Source organism: Pavona decussata, unplaced genomic scaffold, assembly GCF_977016875.1.
Source record: "Pavona decussata unplaced genomic scaffold, jaPavDecu1.1 SCAFFOLD_157, whole genome shotgun sequence".
Taxonomy (NCBI): domain Eukaryota; kingdom Metazoa; phylum Cnidaria; class Anthozoa; order Scleractinia; family Agariciidae; genus Pavona; species Pavona decussata.
The window spans coordinates 553,325-579,931 of NW_028145569.1; the positions used below are offsets into that span (position 1 = coordinate 553,325).

The 26,607-nt window shown below is 36.2% G+C and overlaps 3 protein-coding genes across 6 annotated transcripts; 1 reads left to right on the forward strand and 2 right to left on the reverse strand.

Annotated features, from left to right (window-relative positions):
- Window positions 1-655: 655 nt before the first annotated feature.
- Window positions 656-7,785, reverse strand: LOC146465066 (tumor necrosis factor ligand superfamily member 11-like). Of its 3 annotated transcripts, XM_085128963.1 has the most exons (5): window positions 7,658-7,703; window positions 7,217-7,312; window positions 2,470-2,566; window positions 1,397-1,469; window positions 656-1,230 (listed from the first exon to the last, which is right to left on the reverse strand). In XM_085128963.1, exons 3-5 carry the CDS (start codon window positions 2,542-2,544, stop codon window positions 869-871), a joined length of 510 nt encoding a protein of 169 aa, XP_084985089.1. In that variant the 5' UTR covers window positions 2,545-2,566; window positions 7,217-7,312; window positions 7,658-7,703; the 3' UTR covers window positions 656-868. The 3 variants fall into 3 exon arrangements, with proteins under 3 accessions (XP_084985089.1, XP_084985088.1, XP_084985090.1); XM_085128962.1 differs by lacking the exon at window positions 7,217-7,312 and having other exon boundaries at window positions 7,658-7,785; XM_085128964.1 differs by lacking the exon at window positions 7,217-7,312 and having other exon boundaries at window positions 2,470-2,592; window positions 7,658-7,723.
- Window positions 7,786-8,142: 357 nt separating this feature from the next.
- LOC146465067 (uncharacterized) lies at window positions 8,143-16,005 on the forward strand. The gene is made up of 4 exons (XM_085128972.1): window positions 8,143-8,211; window positions 14,156-14,252; window positions 15,198-15,270; window positions 15,437-16,005. The coding sequence occupies exons 2-4, from the start codon at window positions 14,178-14,180 to the stop codon at window positions 15,784-15,786; spliced, it is 498 nt and encodes a 165-aa protein (XP_084985098.1). The 5' UTR covers window positions 8,143-8,211; window positions 14,156-14,177; the 3' UTR covers window positions 15,787-16,005.
- Window positions 16,006-19,520: 3,515 nt separating this feature from the next.
- LOC146465068 (uncharacterized) lies at window positions 19,521-26,109 on the reverse strand. 2 transcript variants are annotated; one of them, XM_085128965.1, is made up of 4 exons: window positions 26,013-26,109; window positions 21,342-21,438; window positions 20,224-20,299; window positions 19,521-20,057 (listed from the first exon to the last, which is right to left on the reverse strand). In XM_085128965.1, the coding sequence occupies exons 2-4, from the start codon at window positions 21,414-21,416 to the stop codon at window positions 19,702-19,704; spliced, it is 507 nt and encodes a 168-aa protein (XP_084985091.1). In that variant the 5' UTR covers window positions 21,417-21,438; window positions 26,013-26,109; the 3' UTR covers window positions 19,521-19,701. The 2 variants fall into 2 exon arrangements, with proteins under 2 accessions (XP_084985091.1, XP_084985092.1); XM_085128966.1 differs by having other exon boundaries at window positions 21,342-21,464; window positions 26,013-26,100.
- Between the last annotated feature and the right edge of the window lie 498 nt (window positions 26,110-26,607).

A 26,607-nucleotide genomic window follows, 5' to 3' on the forward strand; every position in this document is an offset into this window, starting at 1 on the left:
AGACGTGTGTCACCATTGTTAAGGCTATATTTTGGATAATTTACATTTGTTACCTTGATTTTATATACCGATTGGCAAGATAAAAACGTTCTTCATCGACTCTCAGCCTGAGGAATGTTCCGGTTAATACGTTCTTAAAATTTTGGTTAATCTCAGCCTCGACGTTCTTATAAAAAAGGTTCTTATAAAAAAAAAAAACAGAGTGTATACAAATTGTGCAATCGTTGCAGTAACGATTTACTCGTGAAATTATGAGTTGTTTGCAGTTTTTTTTTTATACTTGTGTTTAAATTTCCTTCCACACTTTTAAGACAAATGTATGGAAGACTTACGCTAGCGTAATTTAAGAACTTAGAAACATCAAAAGAACAGTTAAAGATTAATGTGTTTTGGAGCGAGGTGATGAGGTGGCGGGAGGGGGAAGGGGCACAAGCAACTACGGTGTCCATTTAAGGGTGCATGGAAAAATGACAGCTGCTTGAGGGGCGTCAAACATTTTAAGCTGCTTTGATACTAGAATCTTCTAAGCTCATTGAGGCGAGAAATAATACCTGGCCCCTTATTTCTGAAGATATGTGTGGTTAACTTATGACTTACCCACCCGCACTTCAATGCTTTCAAATCATCATTCATTATTAATCCACAAATATCTATCGCCAATCATGTCACTTTTCTTTATTTCTATTTTAAAGTGAGTATTACAGCCATACACTTAACGAGTATTCTGCCGAGACGAGTTTTGCCTCCCAGGAAACTGTGGTTAACACAATTATTTAAGTCGAATCTAGGTCGACAGCCCCTTAATTTATCAGTTTATTCCCGCTGTTGTAACTATAACGTTTATTTTTCGTAATACAACAGTTAATGATCAAATCATATATGCTCCAAAGTAACTGTGAAAATTATCGTTGTCACCTCCCCCCATGTAAAGTAGGGATAACGCAGCGTTGGTGATCTGCAAGTGGATGGAGTCACCAGCGTTTAGTTTGAACACCCCACTTGCTGAATTTGTACCAGCTCCATCGGGTCCGTATGGGGTGTCAGCTGCTGGCGCTATCATCGAAAGCACATTGTCTCCCACTTGAATGGCTATTCTTCCATTGTAGCGGTAATTGATGTTGGCATAAATGTAGTACCGTCCAGAGGTTGGCACAGTCAGTTTTCCGTCTTGGTAGGTCATTCCACCTTCAAGATGGCTATTTTGGCTACTAGCAGAGAAGTCCAAGATCTCTAGAAACAAATTAAAAGCATGAAGCTTAACGAACAATTTATTTCAGTACTTTCTAGCCATTAAAAGTATTTCATCATATAAAGGATAATTTCTAAACACTAGTCAACGTCCAAAGCGAAACGACATTGTTATTGCCTTTAGAAAGTGGTTAAGAAAGAAAGTTACCCGTGTTGGTGCTATAGACCTTTTTTCCTATTCCGGAACTCTCAAGGTGAGCAGAAGGCTGGTCTGGATCATCCTATAGAAAATAAAAACAAACAAAACAAAAACAATTCATTAATTAATTTATAAGTTAATTTGGAGGATATCTGTATTCCAAACATATGATTGGGAAATCTGAATAAATGTCAGCCAAAATCGTGGAATGTTAGCTACGTGTCTTTTTGGCGTGGAAATAGAATTAATGAACTTGTAAGTACCCTAATGGCACGAGTTTAATCTAGTGTTTTGATTTGGTCTAATCGTTTTACGGGTTATCTCCTGTAATGTCACACTAGGTGACTCGTCACGCGCGTTTAAGTTGTCACGCGTTTATCACACATCTATTGCATAACTCAATATTATATCAAAGGCCTTTTGAATCAGTCTCGCAAGCACTCACGTTGGAAGGAGAGAAATTATTTTAATTGTGTGTGGTCTCATTAGGAAGGAAGGAATAGTTGATCGACGTCAACTCTCGCCAGTTCCGGCAATAATGTAAGTCTGATTTCCTGGTCTATTTCTTTAGCTATCTTCTTTTCTCTAACTTTGAAAATCAACTGTTTTTTAGTTTCACGATATGATACAACAACAAAGGAGACGTTCCCAAAGAAGTGGTTCGGTTTATGAGTCGTGCTCCCTGCGAATTTGTGCGGTTCATCTAGCGGTAAACAAGCGCCGTTATAGAATTTCTCTAACTATTTGATTACTAGATGAATGAAATGTTCGTAACACATGTCTGTCAATTAACACTGATGCGCCTTAATTTTGTGAGGTTTTCCGACTGACAAATAATTCATGATAGTCAAAATAAAACTTGTAGTTGATTTTTTTGTTCTATTTTTGTTTTGTTTTTTGTTTTGTTTTTTTTTTTTTGGTTTCTCAAAAGTATTGTGCCTTAACTAGTGTGGATTTACAATCATTTTGTGAAGCAGAAGACAGAAGAATCAGTAGAGTAACTTGAAAATACCATTCCCTTCTTGCCTTCAATGCCGCGAAAATTACTGCGGGTGATCTAGGGGAATAAATAAGTAACGTACTGCGTATCCATGTATTCCTGGGCAGAAATACAAGTTGGTACAAACGATGGCAGCAATGACTGCGACGATCTTCATCTTGATAGTCCTCAGGTTGACTCTGTGATAAAAAGAGAAGGAGGAGCCCTAGAAATTAAAATAACATTTTCACGCAAAAGAATCCATTGTTTTTATATAGTGCTTTAACACACAACTGCCAAATATAGTGAAACGGCAGGCACCTCTTAAGTCTAATATCGTCTTCCTGGATCTTATTTGAGATTCTATTTTCATTAGAGTAAAGAAGGTTCTGCTCAGAAACACCTACTCGTTCTTGTTACCGTAAGAAAGCCAAATTGCGCGTTTTGCACGATAATTGAGTTTCTCCCTTTTTACGTCTCGCTTCTGAAGGGAACGGTTCCAAAATTTATGAGGACAAGAGCGCTTCCATTTCCACTGAGAGTTACGTCTTTGGGTGAATAAATAACGCTCTGTTTTCCAGTAGAAAATAAACGGATTTTTTTCTGTTGTTAGCATTTGAGAAATATTTTAGGACATTTTTTCTATTTTACCGTTCATATTTATATTCTTAACGTTCCTGAAGGAATAGATTAGAGATATATTTCACAAGATTATTAAACACACTCTCCGTAAATAAACCATTAAAGGTATATCTTTGTTAGTTTTCTTTTTCCTTTCCAAGTAGGGGGGGGGGGGGGTGGGGAGGGTATAATCCCCCAGATCCTTGGTATAAGAATGAAAAGGGCCATGTTTTGCAAAGCAGAAAGTATTGATCATTGACAGTCACGTCTTTGGGTGAATAAATAACTTCTTGTTGTTGAACTCGTTACAAGATGGATCGATCAGTTTTCAGGCTTTATTAAAACTTGAATGTTTTAATTCTGGTATTAACTTATTGAGGCCGATTCATCATCATTCTTACAGACAACCACCTTCCGCAAACGCCGTTTGATTCATCGCAAGAAACTTATACTCTCAAAGAAATATTTTGAGAAAATTATACTATTTTACCATTCTTATTTATATTTTTAACTTGTTTAAAGGAATAGATTAGAGATATATTTCAAAATATTATTCAACACCCTCTCCATACAAAGAAGGAAAACAATGAAAGAGGTCGAGCTCGATACCAGATACTAACAAGTGGGTGGAAAAGAATTTCGGCATTTAGCAGCATGTCAGCTGCATGTCATCGACCTAACAGACAACATACTATTAAAGAGTTTAAAAGAATGAAGAATAATCTCGTAAATGGCTTTTTTGTTTCCGTTGGCCCTTTGTAAGACTTGTAACAACTATCTACTCACTGTGAAACGCTCTGGAAGGAATTATCTCAGTTGAAGGGCTCGTCCTAGCCAGAGCACGGGAAGTAGCATTTAGAGCAAATTGAAACTTTTCATGAATTTAACCCAAAACTACTCTAGCTAAAGGATACTGTTCTGGTCGGTGTTTTTATTCAGTCACCAAAACAAGTATCAAATCTTAGGAACAAAAGATTTTCATTTTTAAATGTGGGATACCTTGAGTGCCTAGTGAGGATCGTAAGAAAATTACAGAAACTTCATTCAATCCACCGTTCCTCCAACTTCAAAGTAACAGCGACAGAAAAAAAAAAAATATCCTGCTGGCCATCAGTTAGAATATTCCTTATCACAAAGATGAATGACTTACCTTAAAGTCTGAACACTCTAAATTGTTCAGAAAGACAACGCAAACTGCACTCAGTTAGTCCAAAAGGTGCATTTTTAGGCAAGAAATCGTGTTCCTAATGAGTGCCTTATAAAAAAACCCTAGCAAGTATCATATCCTGGAATAACTGGCTTAGATCAGGCTTTCAGTCCGTCTAGTAACGTCAGTTTAATTGCTTGAAAAACAACTTTGATTTAGACAAGCAAGGCTATAACAGTTGTCCCATATTTTTCACTCCTTTGCGCTCAGTTGGAATACACTCTTGTAATAATTTAGTATATTGCACCGTTGTCTTACAAAACTGTTTTAAACTTGTTCTACTCTTTTGCACTGTCTGTACTCTGCAAGAAAGCGGTCTTGCACTCATCAACGGCAAGGGACTGTGCCTACTTACTGCAACTAATGTACTAGCTCAGCACAATAAACTTTAGCGGAAAAAGGAAATTGTTGAAAAGTTAAAGAGCTCGAATGGTTTTTTTTAAATTTAACAATGGTACGTACTTTTATACTTGTAATGACCGTTATTTCTCTATACTTAACGAGGACAGCAATGTTATGAGCGTGTGGCGAACAGAGGAAACGCCAGAGTGGCAGACAGTGTGAACCCAGGACCTTTTGCTTTTGGCCTATCTTGCACGCTAATCGACTGAGCATCTTGCCGAATCTTGGCACGGTTAACCAATAACTTTGTTTTCATTTTACCAGTTTGAATGCAGTACACAACATTGTGGTAACTTATTAGCCGTAAGAAAGCGGTTCACAGTATTCTTCAACACCTATCGACGTCTAGAAATATCGAATAACGTTTAACGTTTTTCATCTGATGATTGCTGCTGATTAATTGGGCAATCAAACCGTGCGTAAAACATTCAACTTAACTGTTTTGCACATTTTAGGGCCATTGCACTCGGATCAAGACTTAAATTTTGTTTGAATAAGCCTAATATTTTGTACTTAAGAACACCAATATATTTTGTTTAAACGAAAGTATAGCAGCCAGACCATTTTTTGTGAAAAAATTGAACTGTACATAAATGGTCCGTAAACGTTAAGGAATGTTCGTAGTTTCCTAGAAATTAAGCATGTTCCTTAAAAAAAAAAAATTGTATAAAGGTCGTGATAATATAACAAAATATCTCCCAAACTCTTGCTTGAATCGTTAAGAAGTTGTAATGTTCGGAACGTTTTCCTACAAAAATATAACTGTAAAAAGCAGCTGTTTTACAAAATATATAATTATAAAGAAGCAACATTTTTACAATTTTGTAATTGTATGAAAAACAGTTTCTTTTAGCAAAAATATATTTGTAAAGAAGCTGCTTTTTATGGAAAAATATATATTTGTTTAAATAATGTTTTCTTTTCCAAAGATTCAATCGCTAGCAGGCTATAGCTTTCGGGTCGTTTTATTTACAGTTATATAACTGTATTTACATCAAAAAAATTATTTGTTTAAAAAGCTGCCTTTTTTTTTTTTTTACAAAGATTTACTTTGTAAAAAAGCAGTCTTTATAGTAATGTTGTTTCAACGACATCTTTAGTTTATTACAAAACCCACGGTTTGCGTAAAACAATTAGTGACCGAGACTGACCTTATCTCAGATTTTCGCGCCTAGCGATGACATCCTTGCAAGAAATGAAATAATTATTTCGTAATTATCCGGCTGAATGTGGTCTGCGATGTTTTGGTATTCTCACCGTGGTAGGGAAAACCATTAATGCTTATAAATACTGCAATTTATGCTAGCAAAAGCCAAATTTAAACACGTTTCTGAAAAAATTGTATAAAGGTCGTGATAATATACGAAATATCTCACAAACTCTTGCTTAAATCGCTAAGAAGTTATAGTGTCCGGATCGTTTTATTTTTTTTTCTAAACAAAAATATGTTCGTAAAAAAGCAGCTTTTTTACAAAATATATATATATTTGTAAAAAAAATAGTCTTTTTACAGTACCGTTTTTTCACGCCACACACACATACACATGTATATTTATATATAATATATATTGCGGATGCTCTACGTTCAATGAACAGTTGCTATTTCGCAGTTTTCCTTGATAAGAACTATTTATTGTCTGTCTGGCAAAGAAACTTGGACAAGCCCAAAAGAGTATGTGGTTGCTTAGGAGCATGATTCTATTTAGCCCTGTGAAAATAAGATAACGGTCGTAAAAAGGATGATACGGATCTTATGGTTAGAAGAGCATCTAACACGGCAAACAACGTGCTTTTTGTCCACTGTCTTTAACAATTTTCAATCACGCACTGGCTATTCTTCTCGCGACAGTTATTTACAGTATATGAAATTATACACGGCTCAATATTTTTTAAGTAAACTTTACGAAACCTGATCTCATTGGTTGCCATCAAATCATGTATTCTGGGCTTGTCGCTTGTCGTTCTAGAGTACGGTAAGGAAACAAAAAACTAATTAAACATTTGTTTTGCCTTTATTTTTTGTGAACATTGACACGTTTCGGCTTAAAAAGCAAAGTGCAAAATCGAACCATTTTTCTTCGTTTGATTCTGGTTATATGGTTGCACGATCAAATAGTTTCGTACTTTTTACGTCTCGCTTCTGAAGGGAACGGTTCCCAAACTAATGACAAGAGAGCCTCCATTTTCATTGAGAGTTGCGTCTTTGGGTGAATAAATAACGCTCTGTTTTCCAATAGAAATTGGAAGGATTTTATTTGATGTTAACTTGTTGTGGCCGCTTCATTATTTTTACAGGCAACCAAAGAGCCATTTGCTCTATCGCCAGTAAACATATGCTCCCAGAGATATATGTTAGGGCAAATTATTCTTTTTTACCCTTCATATTTATAGCGTTAACGTGCCTAAACGGATAGAATAGAGATTTATTTCAAAACATTATTGAACACTCTCTCCATACATAGACCACTAAAGGTTTATTTTCATCAGTTTTTTCTTTCCAACGAAGAGGCATTGGCGCTCAGATCGGTGGTTTAAGAACCGTGGGTTTGCTAAGCGGAAAGTATTGATCTACAATGACAGCCTAGTTTGATTTACAGTCTTGGTAGTTAGGAACCCGTACTATAAAAGAGTCCAAAAGAATGAAGAATAATCTCAGAAATGGCTATTTTGTTTCAATTAGCCCTTTGTAACAACTATCTTCTCACTGTGAAGCGCTCTGGAAGGTATTATCTCAGTTGAAGGGCTCGTCCTAGCCAGAGCACGGGAAACAGCATACAGATCAAAATGAAACTTTTCATGAATTTAACCGAAAACTACGCTAGCTAAAGGATACTGTTCTGGTCGGAGTTTTTATTCAGTCTCCAGAACAAGTAACAAATGTTAGGAACAAAGGATTTTCCTTTTTAAATTTGGGATTCCTTGAGTGGCTAGTGATGATCATAAGAAAAATTACAGAAACTTCATTCAATCCTCCGTTCCTCCAAATTCAAAGTAACAGCGATAAAATTTTCCTACTGCCTATCAGTTACAATATTCCTTATCACAGGGATGAATGACTTACCTTAATGTTAACCCTCTAAATTGTTCAGGAGGAAAACGCAAACTGCACTCAGCTAGTCCAAACTGGCGAAACATTCAATCCATCGATATATTAGCATTAATTTATGTCTAAATGCTGTCCAATCTCTGACTTAGTTTCTACATTTTTTAGAGGGTAAAGTGGTGTTAGGACGTAGATGATGTGTTTTGACTGTATTTCTAGGAGATCGCGTGGGTCTTATATAATCCTTTTAGATACTAGAAGGACCACGTATTTCTAGTACTTTAGTATAAAAATAGAAATACAAAAATATCTGAAATATACACGGTCCTATACTAGTATCTAAAAGGATTATTGAAGACCCACGCGGTCTCCTAGAAATACAGTCAAAACACATCATCTACACCCTGACACCGCTTTACCCTTTAAAAAATGTAGAAACTATGTCAGAGATTGGACAGCATTTCGACATACATAAATGCTACTAAATCGATCGAATGAATATATCACCAGTTTGGACTAACTGAATGCAGTTTGCGTTTTCCTCCTGAACAATTTAGAGGGTTAACTTTCAGGTAAGTCATTCATCTCTGTGATAAGAAATATTCTAACTGATGGGCAATAGGAAAACTTTCTTTTATCGCTGTTACTTTGGATTTGGAGGAACGGAGGATTGAATGAAGTTTCCGTAATTTTTCTTATGATCCTCAGTAGCCACTCAAGAAATCCCAAATTTAAAAAGGAAAATCTTTTGTTCCTAAGATTTGATATTTGTTTTCGCGAATGAATAAAAACACCGACCAGAACAGTATCCTTTAGCTAGCGTAGTTTTGGGTTAAATTCATGAAAAGTTTCATTTTGATCTGTATGCTACTTCCTACGCTCTGGCTAGGACGAGCCCTTCAACTGAGATAATTCCTTCCAGAGCGCTTCACAGTGAAAAGAAGATAGTGGTTACCAAGGGGTTAATTGAAACAAAAAAGCCATTTGCGAGATTATTCTTCATTCTTTTGGACTCTTTTATAGTAAGTTTTCTGTTAGGTCGATGACATGCAGCTGACGTGCTGCAATCAAGTTTCTGCTCAGTACCGAAATTGTTCTCCCACCCGCTAGTCAGTATCCAGTGACGAACGCGATCTCTTTCATCGCTTTCCCTCCCCGTGCTACAGATAAAGTCGATGACATGCAGTTGACTTGCTGCATTCATGATTATTGTAGCTACCAAGGCTGCCAATCAAACTAGTTTGTCATTGTAGATCACATATTCCTGCTTAGCAAACCCACAGCTCTCAAACCACCGATCTGAGCGACAATGCCTCTCCCTTGAAAAGAAAAAGCTGACAAAAATAAACCTTTAATGGTCTGTGTATGGAGAGAGTGTTCAATAATATTTTGAAATATATCTCTATTCTATCCCTTTAGGCAAGTTAACAATATAAATATGAAAGGTGAAATAGAATAATTTGTCCTAACGTATTTCTCTAAGAACATACGTTTTCGGGCCATAAAGCAAATGGCACTTCGCGGAAGGTGGTTGTCTGTAAAAATAGTGAAGCGGCCACAAATTATCCTTCCAATTTTTATTGAAAACAGAGCGTTATTTATTCACCGAACTTTAGACGCAACTCTCGGTGGAAATGGAGGCTCTCTTGTCATTAGTTTGGGAGCCGTTTCTTTCCGTAGCGAGATGTAAAAAGCGCGAAGCTTTTTGATCGTGCAAACCATATAACCAGAATCAAACGAAAAAAAATGGATGGATTTTGCACTTTGCTTTCTAAGCGAAAACGTGTCAATGTTCCCAAGAAAGAAAGGCAAAACAAATGTTTAATTAGTTTTTTGTTTCTTTACCCTGCTGTACAGCGACAAGCGACAAACCCAGATTACATGATTTGATGGCAACCAATGAGATAAGGTTTCGTGAAGCTTACTTGAAAAATATTGAGCCGTGTATAATTTCATATACTGTAAATAAATGTCGCGAGAACAATAGTCAGTTCGTGATGAAGAAGGTTAAAGACAGTCGACAAAAAGCACGCTGTTTGCCGTGTTAGATGCTTTTCTAACCATAAGATCCGTATCATCCTTTTTACGACGGTTGTCTTATTTTCACAGGGCTAAATAGAATTATGTTCCTAAACAACCACATACTCTTTTTTGGCTTGTCCAAGTTTCTTTGCCAGGCAGGCAATAAATAGTTCTTATCAAGGAAAACGGCGAAATAACAACTGTTCATTGAATTCACAGCATCCGCAATATATAATATATACATATATATATAAATATATGTGTATGTGTGTATGTGTATGTGTGTAAAAACTGCACTGTAAAAAGACTGTTTAAAAAAAGCTGCTTTTTAAAAAAAAAAAAAACATTTTCGTAAAAAACAAAAAAAAAACGATCGAATACTACAACCTCTTAGCGTTTCAAGCAAGAGTTTGTGAGGCATTTCGTATGTTATCACGACCTTTAAACAATTTTTTTAGAAACGTGTTTAATTTCTTGGAACCTACGAAAGTTCCTAAACGTTTACAGACCATTTATGTACAGTTCAATTTTCACAAAGAATGATCCGGCTGCTATACTTTCATTTAGATTTAGCCAAAATATATTGGTGTTCTTAAGTACAAAATGTTAGACTTATGAAAACAATAATTTAAGTCTTGATCCGAGTGCAATGGCACTAAAATGTGTAAAACAGTTGAGTTGAATATTTTACGCACAGTTTGATTGCCCAATTAATCAGAAGTAACTATCAGATTTAAACGTTAGTCGATATTTCTAGACGTCGATAGGTGTTGAAGAATAGTCTGAACCGCTTTCTTACGGCTATTGGGTTACCACAATGTTGTGTACTGCCTGCAAACAGAAATGAAAACATAGCCATAGCGCCAAGATTCTGCTAGATGCTCAGTCGATTAGCTTGCAAGATAGGTAAGAAAAAGGTCATGGGTTCACAAACTGTCTGTTACTCTAGCATTTCCTCTCGGTTCGCCCCACCCTCATTACATTGCTGTCCGTGATAAGTATAGAGAAATAAGGCTCATTACAAGTTTACAAGTACATACCATAGTTAAATTACACACACACACACACACACACACACAAAGGTTCGAACTCTAAAAATTCTTAACAATTTCCGCTAATTAAAAGTTTATTGTGCTAATCCAAATGTTGCAGTAAGTAGGCGCAGTCCCTAGCCGTTGATGAGTGCAAGACCGCTTTCTTGCAACGCACAGACACTGTAAAGGAGTAGAGCAAGTTCAAAATAGTTTGTAAGACAACACTGCAATATGCTAAATTATTTGCTTATGCTAGCCTTAAAAGCAGTGCAACACGCGCAGTAATGAGAATTCATAGTCTTCGATAAGTGAACATCACAGAACACTTACTAACAGTTCCTGCTAGATTGAAAACGTGCAGGAAATGTTTAATTCAGGTTTCTAAATTAAACATATAGTCCTAGTGCTCTAATTTCCCAACGTCTTAGTTCTCTAAGGCGCTTACATTCTTTTCTTTCTTGTTTATTTGATCTATTTATTTTTCTTATTATTTTTCTTTTCCTTTTGCGTTGGCTTTTGCTGGCATAAATTGCAGTATTTATAAGCATTAACGGATTCCCGACGACGGTGAGAATAGAAAAACATCGCAGACCACATCCAGCCAGATAATTACGAAACAATTATTTCATTTCTTGCACAGATGTTATAGCTAGGCGCGAAAATCTGAGATAAGGTCAGTTTCGGTCACTAATTGTTTTAGGCAACCCGTGGGTTTTGTAATAAACTAATGATGGCGTAGAAACAACATTACCGTAAAGACTACCTTAACCAAAGAAAATCTTTGTAAAAAAAAAAAAAAAAAACAGCTTTTTAAACGAAGATTTTTTTTATGTAAATACATTTATATAACTGTAAATAAAACGACCCGAAAGCTATAGACTGTTAGCGATTCAAAAAGTAAACAGTTTTTTAAACAAATATATTTTTTCCCATGAAAAAGCAGCTTCAATACAAATATATTTTTGCTAAAAACAGCTGTTTTTTACAATTACAAAATTATAAAAATATTACTCTTTTTACACAAAGGTCACTTTTTTACAAATGTTTTTTGTAAGTAAAATTCCTGCTATTTTTATCATTATATATTTTGTAAAAAAAGGCTGCTTTGTACAGTTACATGGTTGTAAAAAAAAGGGTTCGAACACTATAACTTGTTAGCGATTAAAGCAAGAGTTTGTGAGACATTTCGTTATTATAATCACGACCTTTATACAATTTTTCTTAAGAAACATGTTTAATTTCTAGGAACTTACGAACATTCCTAAACGTTTACGGACAATTTATGTACAGCTCAACTTTTCACAGAGAATGATCCGGATGCTAAACATTCGTTTAGATTTAGCCAAAATATATTGGTGTTCTTAAGTACAAAATGTTAGACTTCAGTTAATAATAAATAATAAGTCTTGATCCGAGTGCAATGGCCCTAAAACGTGAATATTTTACGCACAGTTTGATTGCCCAATTAATCAATAGCAACTATCAGATATAAATGTTATTCGATATTTCTAGACGTCGATAGGTGTTGAGGAATACTGTGAACGGTTTTCTTACGGCTAATGGGTTACCACAATGTTGTGTACTGCCTGCAAACTGGTAAAATAACAACATAATTATTGGTTAACCGCGCCAAGATTCTGCTCTAGCACCCTGTAATCTTTGATTACTACTAGTATCTAAAAGGATTAATAAGACCCACGCAGTCTCCTAGAAATACAGTCAAAACACATCAACTACACCCTGACACCACTTTACCCTTGAAAAAATGTCAAAAAAAAAACTGAGTCAGAGATTGGACAGCATTTCGACATACATTAGAGCTAATAAATCGATCGAATGAATATATCACCAGTTTGGACTAACTGAATGCAGTTTGCGTTTTCCTCCTGAACAATTTAGACGGTTAACTTTCAGGTAAGTCATTCATCTCTGTGATAAGGAATATTGTAACTGATGGGCAGTAGGAAAATTTTCTTTTATCGCTATTACTTTGAATTTGGAGGAACGAAGGATTGAATGAAGTTTCTGTAATTTTCTTATGATCCTCACTAGCCACTCAAGGTATCTCAAAAGGAAAATCTTTTGTTGCTAAGATTTGATACTTGTTTTGGCGACTGACTAAAAATGTCGACCGGAACAGTATCCTTTAGCTAGCGTAGTTTTGGGTTAAATTCATGAAAAGTTTCATTTTGATCTGTATGCTGTTTCCCGCGCTCTGGCTAGGACGAGCCCTTCAACTGAGATAATTCCTTCCAGAGCGCTTCACAGTGAGAAGATAGTTGTTACAAAGGCCCAATTGAAACAAAAAAGCCATTTACGAGATTATTCTTCATTCTTTTTGACTCTTTTATAGTACGTTGTCTGTTAGGTCGATGACATGCAGCTGACATGCTGCAATTAAGTTTCTGCTCAATACCGAAATTGTTTTCCACCCACTTGTTTGTATCTGGTGTAGAGCTCGACCTCTTTCATTGCTTTCATTATCGTATGGAGAGGGTGTTGAATAATATTTTGAAATATATCTCTAATCTATTCCTTTAAACAAGTTAAGAATATAAATAAGAATGGTAAAATAGAATAATTTTCCCAAAATATTTCCCTAAGAGCATAAGTTTCTGGCGATGAAGCAAACGGCATTTGGGGAAGGTGGTTGTCTGGAAAAATAATGATGTCAAGTCGACCTCAACATGTTAATACTAGAATTAAAACATTCAAATTTTAATAAAGCCTGAAAACTGATCGATCCATCTTGTAAGGGGTTCAACAACAAATCGTTATTTATTCACCCAAAGACGTGACTGTCCATGATCAATACTTTCTGCTTTGCAAAACATGGCCCTTCTCATTCTTATACCACGGACCCTCCCACACCCTCCCTCCCTCCTCCTTGGAAAGGAAAAAGAAAACTAACAAAGATACACCTTTAATGGTTTATTTACGGAGAGAGTGTTCAATAATATTTTGAAATATATCTCTAATCTATTCCACGTTTAGAATATAAATATCAACGGTAAAATAGAAAAAAATGTCCTAAAATATTTCTCAACAAGCTAACACCAGAATAAAATCCTTCCAATTTCTATTGGAAAACAGAGCATTATTTATTCACCCAAAGACGCAACTCTCAGTGGAAATGGAGGCACTCTTGTCCGCATTAATTTGGAAACCGTTCCCTTCAGAAGCGAGACGTAAAAAGGGAGAAACTCATTGATCGTGCAAACAATGCAATTTGGCTTTCTTACGTTAACAAGAACGAGGAGGTGTTTCTGAGCAGAACCTTCTTTACTCTAATGAAAATAGAATCTCAAATAAGATCCAGGAAGACGACATTAGACTTAAGGGGTGCCTGCTGGTTGACTATATTTGCCAGTTGTGTGTTAAGGCAATATATAAAAACAATGATTTCTTCTGAGTAAAAATGTTATTTTAATTTCTAGGGCTCCCTCTCTTTCTATCACAGAGTCAATTTGAGGACTATCAAGATGAAGATCGTCGCAGTCTTTGCTGCCATCGTTTGTGGCAACTTGTATTTCTGTCCAGAAATACATGGATATGCAGTACGTTACTTATTTATTCCCCTAGATCACCGACAGTAATTTTCGCGGCATTGAAGCCAAGAAGGGAATGGTAATTTCAAGTGACTCTACCGATTCTTCTGTCAAGGGCTTCACAAAATGATTTTAATACCATATGCCACTGAGAAACCAAAAAAAAAAAAAAAACCCAAAACAAAACAAAACAAAACAAACAAACAAAAAATCAACTACAAGTTTCATTTTCACTATCATGAATTATTTTTCAGTCGCAAAACCTCACAAGGAAGCTTGTGAGGTAATTTTTAAAAAAACAAGGCGCATCAGTGTTAATTGACAGACATGTGTCATTTGAGCACTATGATGAATGTATGTTCATTATTCATCTAATAATCAAATAGTTAGAGAAGTTCTATAACGTCGCTTGTTTACCGCTAGATGAGCTGCACAAATTCGCGGGTAAACACGACTCATAAACCGAGCCACTTCTTTGAAACTAAAAAACAGTTGATTTTCGAAATTAGAGAAAAGAAGATAGCTAAAGAAATAGACCAGGAAATCAGACTTACATTATTGCCGGAATTGGCCAGAGTTGACGTCGATCTAACTATTCCTTCCTTCCTAATGAGACAACACACAACTCACATAATTTCTTTCCTTCCAACGCGAGTGCTTGCGAGACTGATTCAGATGTCTGAGAAACGCGTGACAACTTAAACGCGCGTGACGAGTCACCTAGTGTGACTTTATAGATAACCCGTAAAACGATTAGACCAAATCAAAACACTAGATTACTTACAAGTTCATTAATTCTATTTCTACAACAAAAAGACACGCAGCTAACATTCCACGATTTTGACTGACATTTATTCAGATTTCTCAATCATATGTTTGGAATACAGATATCCTCCAATTTCACTTATCAATTAATTTTTTTGTTTTTGCTTTGTTTGTTTTTATTTTCCATAGGATGATCCATGCCAGCCCTCTGCTCATATTGAGTGTTCCGGAATTGGAATTAAGTCCTATCCTGCCAAAACGGGTAACTTTCTTTCTGAACCACTTTCTAAAGACAATAAAAATTTCGTTTCTCTTTGGACGTTGACTAGTGTTTAGAAATTATCCTTTATAGGATGAAATACCTTGCATGGCTAGAAAGCACTGAAATAAATTGTTCGTTAGGCTTCATGCTTTTAATTTGTTTCTAGTGATCGAGGACTTCTCTGCTAGTGGCCAAAATAGCCATCTTGAAGGTGGAATGACCTACCAAGACGGAAAACTGACTGTGCCAACCTCTGGACGGTACTATGTTTATGCCAACCTCAATTACCGCAGCAATGGAAGACTCTTCATTCAAGTGGGAGACCAAGTGCTTTCGAAGATAGCGCCAGCATATGACACTCCAACCGGAACCAGTGGAGCTGGCACCATTTCAGCAAGTGGGGTGTTCAAACTTAACGCTGGTGACTCTATCCATTTGGAGACGAACGGCACCTCCGAATTTTTCATGGGCGGAAGCAGAAAATTTCAGAGTTACTTTGGAGCATATATGATTTGATCTTTAACTGTTGTATTACGACAAATAAACGTGTTAGTTACAACAGTGGGCATAAACTGATAAATTAAGGGACTGTCAACCTAGCTTTGACTTAAATAATTGTGGTTACCGCAGTTTTCTGGGAGGCATTTGTCTTGCAAAACTCGTCTCAGAATACTCGTTAAGTGTATGGCTGTAATACTCACTTTAAAATGGAAATAAAGAGCAATGGTGGCATTATTGGGGCTAGATTTTTGTGAATTAATAGTTAATGATGATTTGAAAGCATTGAAGTGCAGGTGGGTAAATCATAAGTTACCCACACATATCTCCTTAAATAAGGGGCTAGGTGTTATTTATCACCTCGATGAGATCAGAAGATTCTAATAAGAAAGCAGCTTAAAATGTTTGAAGCCCCTTACGCAGCTGTCATATTTCCATGCACCCTCAAATGGACACCGTACTTGCTTGTGCCCCTCCCCTTCCCCTCTCACCACCTCGCTCCAAAACACACTAATCATATATTAATTTTTTGATTTTTCCAAGTTTTTAAAGTACGCCAGCGTAATTTGTCTTAAAAGTGTGAACGGAAATTAAAACACAAGTATACAAAGCCGCAAACAACTCATAATTTCACGAGTAAATCGTTACCGCAACGATTGTACAATTTGTATACCTCATTGGGCATCTACAATAAGTTTTGTAAGCCCCGCATGGAACCCTCAACCTGAAGGGCAAGCAAGATGTGAATGATCTTTTGCAATACACTAACCACTGGGATCCAAGCCTTAAAAGGCATGTACTGAGCTCTTTAGCCGGATTGTTGAGAAACCCAGGCTTCGTCACCACAAGGGTTTTTAGGCCTTTATATAGACACCTCAATTCAAGTCCTTCAATGTCACCTAAACTAGCAAGCATGATAAACTTGAACACAATATGTCCAAGAGTGGAAGACAAATATTGTCTGGACTGATATGCAAGCATTATGTATGTATCGGGTACCTCCATGCGTTACAATCGCTGGAAAGTTTGACCTGTCACCAGGTGATCACATCTGGAATTTTATGAGACATAATTCATCTAAGAAAATGATTGATTAGTGGTAAAGATTTGAAAGTATTAAAAATCATTCAATCAATAACAATAATATATTAAATACATATTAAGCTTAAGCAAGCTTTTAATAGAGAATTTGATCCACTACATTAGCAACCTTTTCTTACATTTAGTATCAATGTAAAACTTGTGTCAGTGGCTAAATTCCTCCAAATTCGACTTGCTTCGATAGCCGGGACTGCTAATGACATATTAACTTTGTATCAGAAATCCAGCTATAAAAATATTGACATGGGCTAAAAAAGGACGAAAAAGTCCATCACCGTGGCTAAACCCCGAAAATAAAATGGAAGGAAATGTTTAAGAGGGATTGGCGCTAACGAAAGCAAAAGTAAATCAATAAATCTGACCCAAATCTTGTGGAGGGTGTCCGGGCAATATCCTAGGTGAATGAATTCCTGATTCTTTACAAAACCTTGAATTTTGGTCATTTTACCCAGAAGGGCAAAGAAATGTACCAACGTTTGTAGGGCACGTGTTGAGTCCCAATGTTCTGCTCGATAAAACTTTTTTTTTTGACGTTTTTGCTAAAAGTTTCTTGACATGAACGCCACTCCTACTAATTCATTCACCCTAGATAGTTTGAACACCTTGCACAAGATTTACAAGTTGGAAAATCGCGAATTAGTTCAAGTAAAGCCAATGCAGAATCTCGAATTGCAAGAGAGATTTATGCAGGGCTTTGTGGAACAAAACTGCACTTACCTAGGAGGGAGTGTGTGTAGGTTTTTGGAAGCCAAAAGTTTCACGTGCATTCCCCCTGTAGGGTAAATTTTAGTACTCGTAGCTAGGTTTGGCCGTGAGTTTGTCATAATATTATAGCGACACGGAATGACGCCCGATTAGAATGCAACTTTGTTTTCAGTGAAGTCCTGTGTCTCAATAAGTGAACTTCTCCGAAAATGGTTGCTCAGGAGGGACAAAACATCATCCTTCTTGGCATACGGTGAGGCAGGTAAGCGTATGCTTAAGCTTCCAGCGGATTTTAGCGAGGCTATCCTCTAATTGCCGGTCAAATTACGTTCAAATTGCACTTCTAGTTTTCCAACCTTGTCATTAAGGAGGCTCGCGGCAGTTGTTTTCGACTTAGGGTGGAAGTTTTGAAATTACAATCTCGCATACAAAATAAACTCCGATCTCCTTCATACTACATTACCCTTTCAAAATATGATCAAAGGTAATTTTCTCATCTGTTTCCAAGCAACGGCTATTACCATAACAACAGAAGCGCATAGCGTCTTATTTTAAACATTGTCGATTATCTCGAGATCTAGTCAGACACTTTATGACGAAACTTTAGGGATTTCAATACCTCAAAGTAGACAACTTGTAGGCGAAATTAGAAAAAAAATCTGTAAGAGCGTTTCCAAGTAAATAATGAATCAATTTTTAAGGGGTGATTTTGTTTATGCCCGCATTTTTCACCAATATATCAGGCAAAATAAAACTTGACACTTTGTTTTTTCTGTTAAAAGGGTCTTTCCTCATAGTAAAACATTCTAAATGTATATTGTACTTCGTGGGTGTCTCCGATTTTATGATATTTATGTTTAAAAACAGTGAAAATTAAGCGGAGATGAATGAAAAAGTTCCTAAGCAATGGTTGCCGCTCTGATTTCCATTTTTAACATTTCCCAAAGAAGGCGTGCGTCTTCCAAATCGGAGTAAACAGCGCGTGTGCGGGAGTACGTTTCACGGATTTTAGACAAATAATGTTCATCTTTCATTCTCACTCATTAATAATTCATCAAGAGAAAACAAAGAAAATCACTACCGTGACCGTGGTTTGGATATGTGATCCTAATTACCATAAAATTTTGCCAACTTTAGCCTTGAATTTCTCCAAGAATTATTGATCATTTGAGAAGCCATATCAAACACTCGAAAGTGTGTTTCATCAGATATCCAAACATCTCGAAGTCGTTTAAAAAAAACTCGGCTTCGCCTCGTTTTTTCAACCTACTTCTCAGTGTTTGGATATCTGATGAAACACTCTCCCTCGTGTTTGATACATTACGTAAAGTGTTGTTAAATTTCCAAAGTCCGGGTCCTCTAGACTTTTCATTTGTCCAAGACAAAGAAATGTAAATTGCTCAATGATCCGGTGCTATAGAAGGATAAATTTCACTTTTCTTCACATGTTGTGTCAGATTTTTGGCAACTAGGAAAAAGTTCGCAGTACGTAGCTTATTTATTTCCCTAGATCACCGGCAGTAATTTTCGCAACATTGAAGCCAAGAAGGGAATGGTAATTTCAAGTTACTCTACCGATTCTTCTGTCAAGGGCTTCTTAAAATGATTTTAAAACCACACTAGTTAAGACACAATACTTTTGAGAAGCCAAAAAAAAACAAAAACAAAAACAAAAAAAACAAAAAATTCAACTACAAGTTTCACTATCATGAATTATTTTTCAGTCGCAAAACCCCCCAAGAAAACTTGTGAGGTAATTTCTAAAAAAATTAGGCGCATCAGTGTTAATTGACAGACATGTGTCACGAACATTTGAGAACTATGATGAAGGTATGTTCATTATTCATCTAAGAAGCAAATAGTTAGAGAAGTTCTATAGCGGCGCTTGTTTACCGCTAGATGAACCGCACAAATATCTATCCCCAATAATGCCACCATTATTCTTTATTACCATTTTAAAGTGAGTATTACAGTCATACACTTAACGGGTATTCTGAGACGAGTTTTGTAAGACAAATACCTCCCGGAAAACTGCGGTAACCACAATTATTTAAGTCAAACCTAGGTCGACAGTCCCTTAATTTATCAGTTTATGCCCGCTGTTGTAACTAAGACGTCTATTAATGATCAAATCATATATGCTCCAAAGTAGCAGTAGTAATTATAGCTTCCTTGTGACCCCATGAGAAGTTGGGAGGTGGTGTACGTCTCCAGGTGGATGGAGTCACCAGCGTTTAGTGTGAACACTCCACTTGCTGAATTGGTACCACCTCCAGATCCTCCGGATGGAGTGTCATATGCTGGCGCTATCATCGAAAGCACATTGTCTCCCGCTTGAATGAAGAGTCTTCCATTGTTGCGGTAAAAGAGGTTGGCATAAATGAGGTAGCGTCCAGAGGTTGGCACAGTCAGTTTTCCTTCTTGGTAGGTCATTCCACCTTCAAGATGGCTATTTTGGCTACTAGCAGAGAAGTCCTCGATCACTAGAAACAAATTAAAAGCATGAAGCTTAACGAACAATTTATTTCAGTGCTTTCTAGCCATGCAAGGTATTTCATCCTATAAAGGATAATTTCTAAACACTAGTCAACGTCCAAAGAGAAACAAAATTGTTATTGCCTTTAGAAAGTGATTAAGAAAGAAAGTTACCCGTGTTGGCTGGATAAGTCATAGTCCCTTCGTCCACTGAACTCTCAATGTGAGCAGAAGGCTTGCTTGGATCATCCTATAGAAAAAAAAAAAAAACAAAACAAAAGAAAAACAATTAATTAATTTATAAGTTAATTTGGAGGATATCTGTATTCCAAACATATGATTGGGAAATCTGAATAAATGTCAGCCAAAATCGTGGAATGTTAGCTGTGTGTCTTTTTGGTGTGGAAATAAAATTAATGAACTTGTAAGTAGCCTAATGGCACGAGTTTAATCTAGTGTTTTGATTTGGTCCAATCTTTTTACGGATTATCTATAAAGTCACGTCACGCGCGTTTAAGTTGTCACGCGTTTCTCAGACATCGATTGCGTAACTAAATATTATAACAAAGGCCCTTTGAATCAGTCTCGCAAGCACTCGCGTTGGAAGGAAAGAAATGATGTGAGTTGTGTGTTGTCTCATTAGGAAGGAAGGAGTAGTTAGATCGACGTCAACTCTCGCCAATTCCGGCAATAATGTAAGTCTGATATCCTGGTCTATTTCTTTAGCTATCTTCTTTTCTACAATTTCGAAAATTAATTGTTTTTTAGTTTCGCGATATGATACAATAATAAAAGAGGCGTTCCCAAAGAAGTGGTTCGGTTGATGACTCGTGTTTACCCGAGAATTTGTGCGGTTCAGCTACCGGTAAACAAGCGCCCCTCTAGAACTTTCTAACTATTTGATTATTAGATGAATGATGAACATACAGTCATCATAGTGCTCAAATGTTCGTGACACATGTCTGTCAATTAACACTTATGCGCCTTTATTTTTTTAAAATTACTTCACAAGCTTCCTTGTGAGGTGTTAGGACTGAAAAATAATTCATGATAATGAAAATCAAACTTTTAGTTGATTAATTTTGTTGTTTGTTTGTTTGTTTGTTTTTTTTGTTGTTGTTTGTCTGGTTTCTCAACAGTTAATTGTGTCTTAACTAGAGTAGTTTTTAAATCATTTTATGAAGCCCTTGACAGCAGAATCGGTAGATTAACTTGCAATTACCATTCCCTGCTTGGCTTCAATGCCGCGAAGATTACTACTGGTGATCTAGGGGAATAAATAAGTAACGTACTGCGTATCCATGTATTCCTGGCAAGAAATACAAGTTGGCACAAACGATGGCAGCAAAGACTGCGACGATCTTCATTTTGATAGGCCTCAAATTGACTCTGTGATAGAAAGAGAAGGAGGAGCCCTTGAAATTAAAATAACACTTTCACGCAAAAGAATCCATTGTTTTTATATAGTGCCTTAATATACAACTGCCAAATATAGTCAAATGGCAGACACCCCTTAAGTCTAATATCGTCTTCCTCAATCTTCTTTGAGATTCTATTTTCATTAGAGTAAAGAAAGTTCTGCTCAGAAACGCCCACTCATTCTTGTTGCCGTAATAAAAGCCAAATTGCACGGTTTGCACGATCGATGAGTTTCTCACTTTTTACGTCTCAATTCTGAAGGGAACTGTTCCCAAATTAATGCGGACAAGAGCGCCTCCATTTCCACTGAGAGTTGCGTCTTTGGGTGAATAAATAACACTCTGTTTTTTAATAGAAATTGGAAGGATTTTATTCTGGTGTTAGCATTTGAGAAATATTTTAGGACATTTTGTCTATTTTACAGTTCATATTTATATTCCTAACGTGCCTGAAGGAATAGATTAGAGATATATTTCAAAATATTATTGAACACTCTCTCCATACATCGACCATTAAAGGTATGTCTTTGTTAGTTTTCCTTTTCCTTTCCAAGAAGGGGGCTTTAAGGGAGGGCATTGTCCCTCAGATCCGTGGTATAAGAATGAGAAGGGCCATGTTTTGCAAAGCAGAAAGTATTGATCATTGCCAGTCACGTCTTATTGAACACCCTCTCCATACACAGAGGGAAAGCAATGAAAGAGGTCGAGCTCGACACCAGATACTAACACGTCAGGGGTGGAAAACAATTTCGGTATTTAGCAGAAACTTGATTGCACCATGTCAGCTGCATGTCATCGACCTAACAGATGACGTACTATAAAAGAGTCCAAAAGAATGAAGAATAATTTCCTAAATGGCTTTTTTGTTTTAATTGCCTCTTTGTAACAACTATCTTCTCACTGTTAAGCGCCCTGGAAGAAATAGGCCATTTACGAATGAAACATCATCATATTGAACTGCGTATGAAAGATTAAAAGAAGAAAGATCATCGCAGTTAGAACGTATCTTAAGCAGTTGCGGAAAAAAAACCTAAATAAAATTTTTTGCTTAAACGTCTAGTAACGTTAGTATCATTGCTTAAAAAAACAACTGTGATTTAGACAAGGAGGGCCATAACAGTTGTCTTATATTTCCAGCCCTCGAAATGAACTGTAGCAATCAAATACGCAAAAGATAGTGCCTTCATAAGGTGCATTTTTAGGCAAGAAATCATGTTCTTAACGAGTGCCTTACAAAAATCCCTAGCAAGTTCCTTTCATTCACCATATCCTGAAATAACTGGCTTAGATCAGGTTTTCAGCCCGTCAAGTAACGTCAGTTTCATTGCTTGAAAAACAAATTTGATTCAGACAAGCAGGGCTGTAACAGTTGTCCTATATTTTTAACTCCTTTGCACTCAGTTGGATTATACTCTTGAAATAATTTAGTATATTGCACCGTTGTCTTACGAAACTGTTTTGAACTTGTTCTACCCTTTTGCACTGTCGGTACGCTGCAAGAAAGCGGTCTTGCACTCATCAACGGCTAGGGACTGCGCCTACTTACTGCAATCGATGTAGCTTAGCACAATAAACTTTAGCGGAAAAAGGAGATTGTTGGGAAGTTATAGAGCTCGAACGTTTTTTTTTTTTTATTTAACAATGGTATGTACTTGTATAGTTGTAATGAGCGTTATTTTCTATACTTTTCGAGGACAGCAATGTAATGAACGTGTGGCGAACCGAGAGGAAACGCTAGAGTAACAGACAGTTTGTGAACCCATGACCTCTTTCTTACCTATCTTGCAAGCTAATCGACTGAGCATCTTGCAGAATCTTAGCGCGGTTAACCAATAACTTTGTTTTCATTTTACCAGTTTGAAGGCAGTACACAACATTGTGGTAACTTATTAGCCGTAAGAAAGCGGTTCACAGTATTTTTCAACACCTGTCGACGTCTAGAAACATCGAATAACGTTTAACGTTTTTTATCTGATGATTGCTGCTGATTAATTAGGCAATCAAACAGTGCGTAAAATATTCAACTCAACTGTTTTGCTTATTTTAGGGCCATAGCACTCGGATCGAGACTTACCTAAATTATTGTTTGAATAAGTCTAACATTTTGTACTTAAGAACACCAATATATTTTGGCTAAGTCTAAACGGAAAGTACAGCAGCCAGACCATTTTTTTGTGAAAAATTGAACCGTATACATAAGTGGTCCAGAAACGTTTAGCAATGCTCTTAGTTTCCTAGAAATTAAACATGTTTGTTAAAAAAATTGCATAAATGTCGTGATAATATAAGAAATATCTCCCAAACCTTTTCTTGAATTTTTAAGAAGTTATAATGTTCGGAACGTTTTTTTACAAAAATATAACTGTAAAAAGCAGCTGTTTTACAAAATATATGATTATAAAAAAGCAGCAATTTTACTTACAAAAATATAGTTGTAAAAAAGTGACTTTTTATGTAATAAAAAGCAATATTTTTACAATTTTGTAATTGTATAGAAACAGCTTCTTTTAACAAAAATATATTTGTAAAGAAGCTGCTTTTTTATGGAAAAATATATATATTTGTTAAAAAAAATGTTTTCTTTTACAAAGACTCAATCGCTAACAGGCTATAGCTTTCGGGTCGTTTTATTTACAGTTATATTTCTGTATTTACATAAAAAAATTACTTGTTTAAAAAGCTGGTGGTTTTTTTTTTTTTTTTTTTTTGTCTTTACGGTGATGTTGCTTCTACGCCGTCTTCAGTTTATTACAAAACTCTCAGGTTGCGTAAAACAATTAGTGACCGAAACTGACTTTATCTCAGATCTTCGCACCTAGTAATGACATCCTTGCAAGGAATCAAATAATTGTTTCGTAATTATCCGGCTGGATGTGGTCTGCGATGTTTTTGTATCCTCACCGTCGACAGGGACCCATTAATGCTTATAAATACTGCAATTTATGCTAATACGTTTCTAAAAAAATGTATAAAGGTCGTGATAATATACGAAATGCCTCACCAACTCTTGCTTGAATCGCTAAGAAGTTATAGCGTTCGGATGGTTTTTTTTTTTTTTTTTTTTTTTTTACAAAAATATATTTGTAAAAAAAAACAGTCTTTTTACAGTACCCTTTTTTTACGCCACAGACATTTACACATACTTTCACAATTTTCAATCACACACTGGCTACTGTTGTCGTGAAATTTATTTACAGTATATGAAATTATACACGGCTCAATATTTTTTAAGTAAACTTTACGAAACCTGATCTCATTGGTTGCCATCAAATCATGTATTCTGGGTTTGTCGCTTGTCGTTCTACAGCACGGCAAGGAAACAAAAAACTAATTACACATTTAATTTGCCTTTCTTTCTTGTGAACATTGACACGTTTTCGCTTAGAAAGCAAAGTGCAAAATCCAACCATTTTTGTTTGTTTGATTCTGGTTATCTGGTTTGCACGATCAAAAAGCTTCGCACTTTTTACGACTCGCTGCTGAAAGGAACGGCTCCCAAACTAATGACAAGAGAGCCTCCATTTTCATTGAGAGTTGTGTCTTTGAATGAATAAATAACGCTCTGTTTTCCAATAGAAATGAGAAGGATTTTATTTTGATGTTAACTTCTTGTGGCCGCTTCATTATTTTACTGACAACCAAAGTGCCAGTTGCTTTATCGCCAGTAAACGTATGCTCCCAGAGAAATATGTTAAGGCAAATCATTCTTTTTGACCTTTTATATTTATAATGTTAACTTGCCTAGAGGGATAAATAAAAATATGTTTTAAAATATTATTGAACACTCTCTAGATACATAGACCATCAAAGGTTTATTTTTGTCAGTTTTTTTCCTTTCCAAGGGATAGGCATAGGCGCTCAGATCGGTAGTTTAAGAACCATGGATTTGCTAAGCAGAAAGTCTTGATTTAAAATGACAAACTGGTTTGATTTGCAGCTTTGGTAGCTAGAATAATCATGAATGCAGCAAGTCAACTGCATGTCATCGACTTTATCTGTAACACGGTGAGGGAAGGCGATGAAATAGGTCGAGTTCGTCACTGGATACTAACAAGGGTGTGGAGAACAATTTCGATACTTAGCAGAAACTTGATTGCAGTACGTCAGCTGCATGTCATCGACCTAACAGAAAACTTACTATAAAAGAGTCCAAAAGAATGAAGAATAATCACGTAAATATATTTTATGTTGGAAGGAATTATCTCAGTTGAAGGGCTCGTCCTAGCCAGAGCGTGGGAAGTAGCATACAGATAAAAATGAAACTTTTCATGAATTTAACCGAATAACTACGCTAGCTAAAGGATACTGTTCTAGTCGGCGTTTTTATTCAGTCGCCAAAACAAGTAACAAATCTTAGGAACACAACATTTTCGTTTTTAAATTTTGGGATACCTCGAGTGGCTAGTGAGGATCATAAGAAAAATCACCGGCAGAAACTTCATTTAATCTATCTGTTCCTCCAAATTCAAAGTAACAGCCATAAAATAAAATTTTCCTACTGCCCATCAGTTAGAATATGCCTTATCACAGAGATGAATGACTTACCTTAATGTTAACCCTCTAAATTGTTTAGGAGGAGAACACAAACTGCACTCAGCTAGTCCAAACTGGCGATATATTCATTCGATCAAATTATGAGCATTAATGTCGAAATGCTGACCAATCTCTGACATAGTTTCTACATTTTTTAAAGGGTAAAGTGGTGTCAGGGTGTAGTTGGTGTGTTTTGACTGTATTTCTAGGAGACCGCGTGGGTCTTCAATAATCCTTTTAGATACTAGTAGTATTCAAAGATTATAGAGTGCGTTCGACACCTTAACTTGAACAAATTTGGCAAAATCGCGCAACTGTCATGTTCGTTTCAATTTGGTTATTGTTGTTGATTTTTTCCTTTTTTTTCTTCGCAAAACTAGCATCTCATAGCAGAATATTTGAATTTTTTCGTTTCAAATTAAAAACTGCGTGATCGAAAAAACTTTTTGTCCAATTTCTGTGGAATTGTTGAACAAATGGAGAGAAATGTAACAAAACAGAAGGAATTACTTTCCTTTGTCCCACTGCAACCCTACGTTATGCGATTGAACGGCCTGCAGCGTGACAGTCTTTTACGTAGCTCTTTTGTCCTTTTATATCTGTACGT